Raw genomic sequence first — 1,046 nt, 5'->3', positions numbered from 1 at the left:
AGTCTGTCAAGCCATTGTCTATGTATTGAAAGATGAAGTAATCTCCTGTCCGGTAACACCAGATGAATGGTGACCACTTGCTGATGAATTCTTAAAGGGGTAGAATGTCCAACATGCCTGTGCCACCATTGATAGAAAACATGTCTGTATCAGAAAGCCACCTGGCTCAGGTTCCCTGTATTTTAGTTACATAAAAGGGTTTCTTTTCCGTGGTGCTGATGGCTTTGGTGGATGCTGATTTCAAATTTGTGTGGATTGACGTTGGTGGCCACAGATCGATGTCGGATGCACAGATTTACAATGCATCAGAGTTGAAGGGGTGTTTGGAAGATGGAATTATTGACTTTCCAGATCCAGATCCCATGCCGAATGATGACCAAGACATGCCATACTTCCTGCTAGGAGATGATGCCTTTGGCCTGAGAACCTACCTGATGAAGCCATTCTCCCACAGAGGTCTGACTGAAGAGGAGTTAATCACCAACTATAGAATATCCAGGGGGAGGCGAGTGTTGGGAGAATGGATTTGCCATAGTGGCCCAGCGGTGCAGGTACTTCTCACCACAATGATGCAAGGTCCAGATACAGTCAGACTTATCATTAAAACCTGTATCTGCCTCCACAACCTCATGAGAAGAGAATACCCTGACTGCAGAATGCACAACTTGACACTGAAGACGACTATTCATCCCAGGCACGTGGAGAGAAATCTGTCAATATGCAGGACATTGAAGTCGTGCGAGGACCAAACAGAGACACCATAGTAGCAAAGAAGTAGAGTAGAGGGAGTACTTGAAATTATACTTCAACAGTCCAGCAGGATTCGTGCCGTGGCAAGACAGAATGATCAAACTTCCACAGTAGGATGAATGAGTGAAAATGAGTAACGGTACACTCAAAAGTCAATCTTCATGAACAGTTGCAACTGAAAAGTTGAAGACTATGAAGGAACATGTTGGAATGTAAAATACTACTTCAGACAATTATTGAAATGCATCACTTTTCATGATTTCCGAAATACATATTCGAAACATTTTAGACCTAGG

General features: G+C 43.3%; 1 protein-coding gene across 1 annotated transcript; it reads left to right on the top strand.

Moving 5' to 3' along the window:
• The first annotated feature begins 218 nt into the window (after positions 1-218).
• On the top strand, positions 219-764 carry LOC140244814 (uncharacterized). Its single transcript, XM_072324432.1, has one exon. The coding sequence runs from the start codon at positions 219-221 to the stop codon at positions 762-764; it is 546 nt and encodes a 181-aa protein (XP_072180533.1).
• The last annotated feature ends 282 nt before the right edge of the window (positions 765-1,046 follow it).

The sequence above is a fragment of the Diadema setosum genome, chromosome 2, assembly GCF_964275005.1.
Source record: "Diadema setosum chromosome 2, eeDiaSeto1, whole genome shotgun sequence".
NCBI lineage: Eukaryota > Metazoa > Echinodermata > Echinoidea > Diadematoida > Diadematidae > Diadema > Diadema setosum.
Note: the sequence above shows the minus strand (reverse complement) of the source record. Positions and strands in the feature narration are given on the sequence as shown.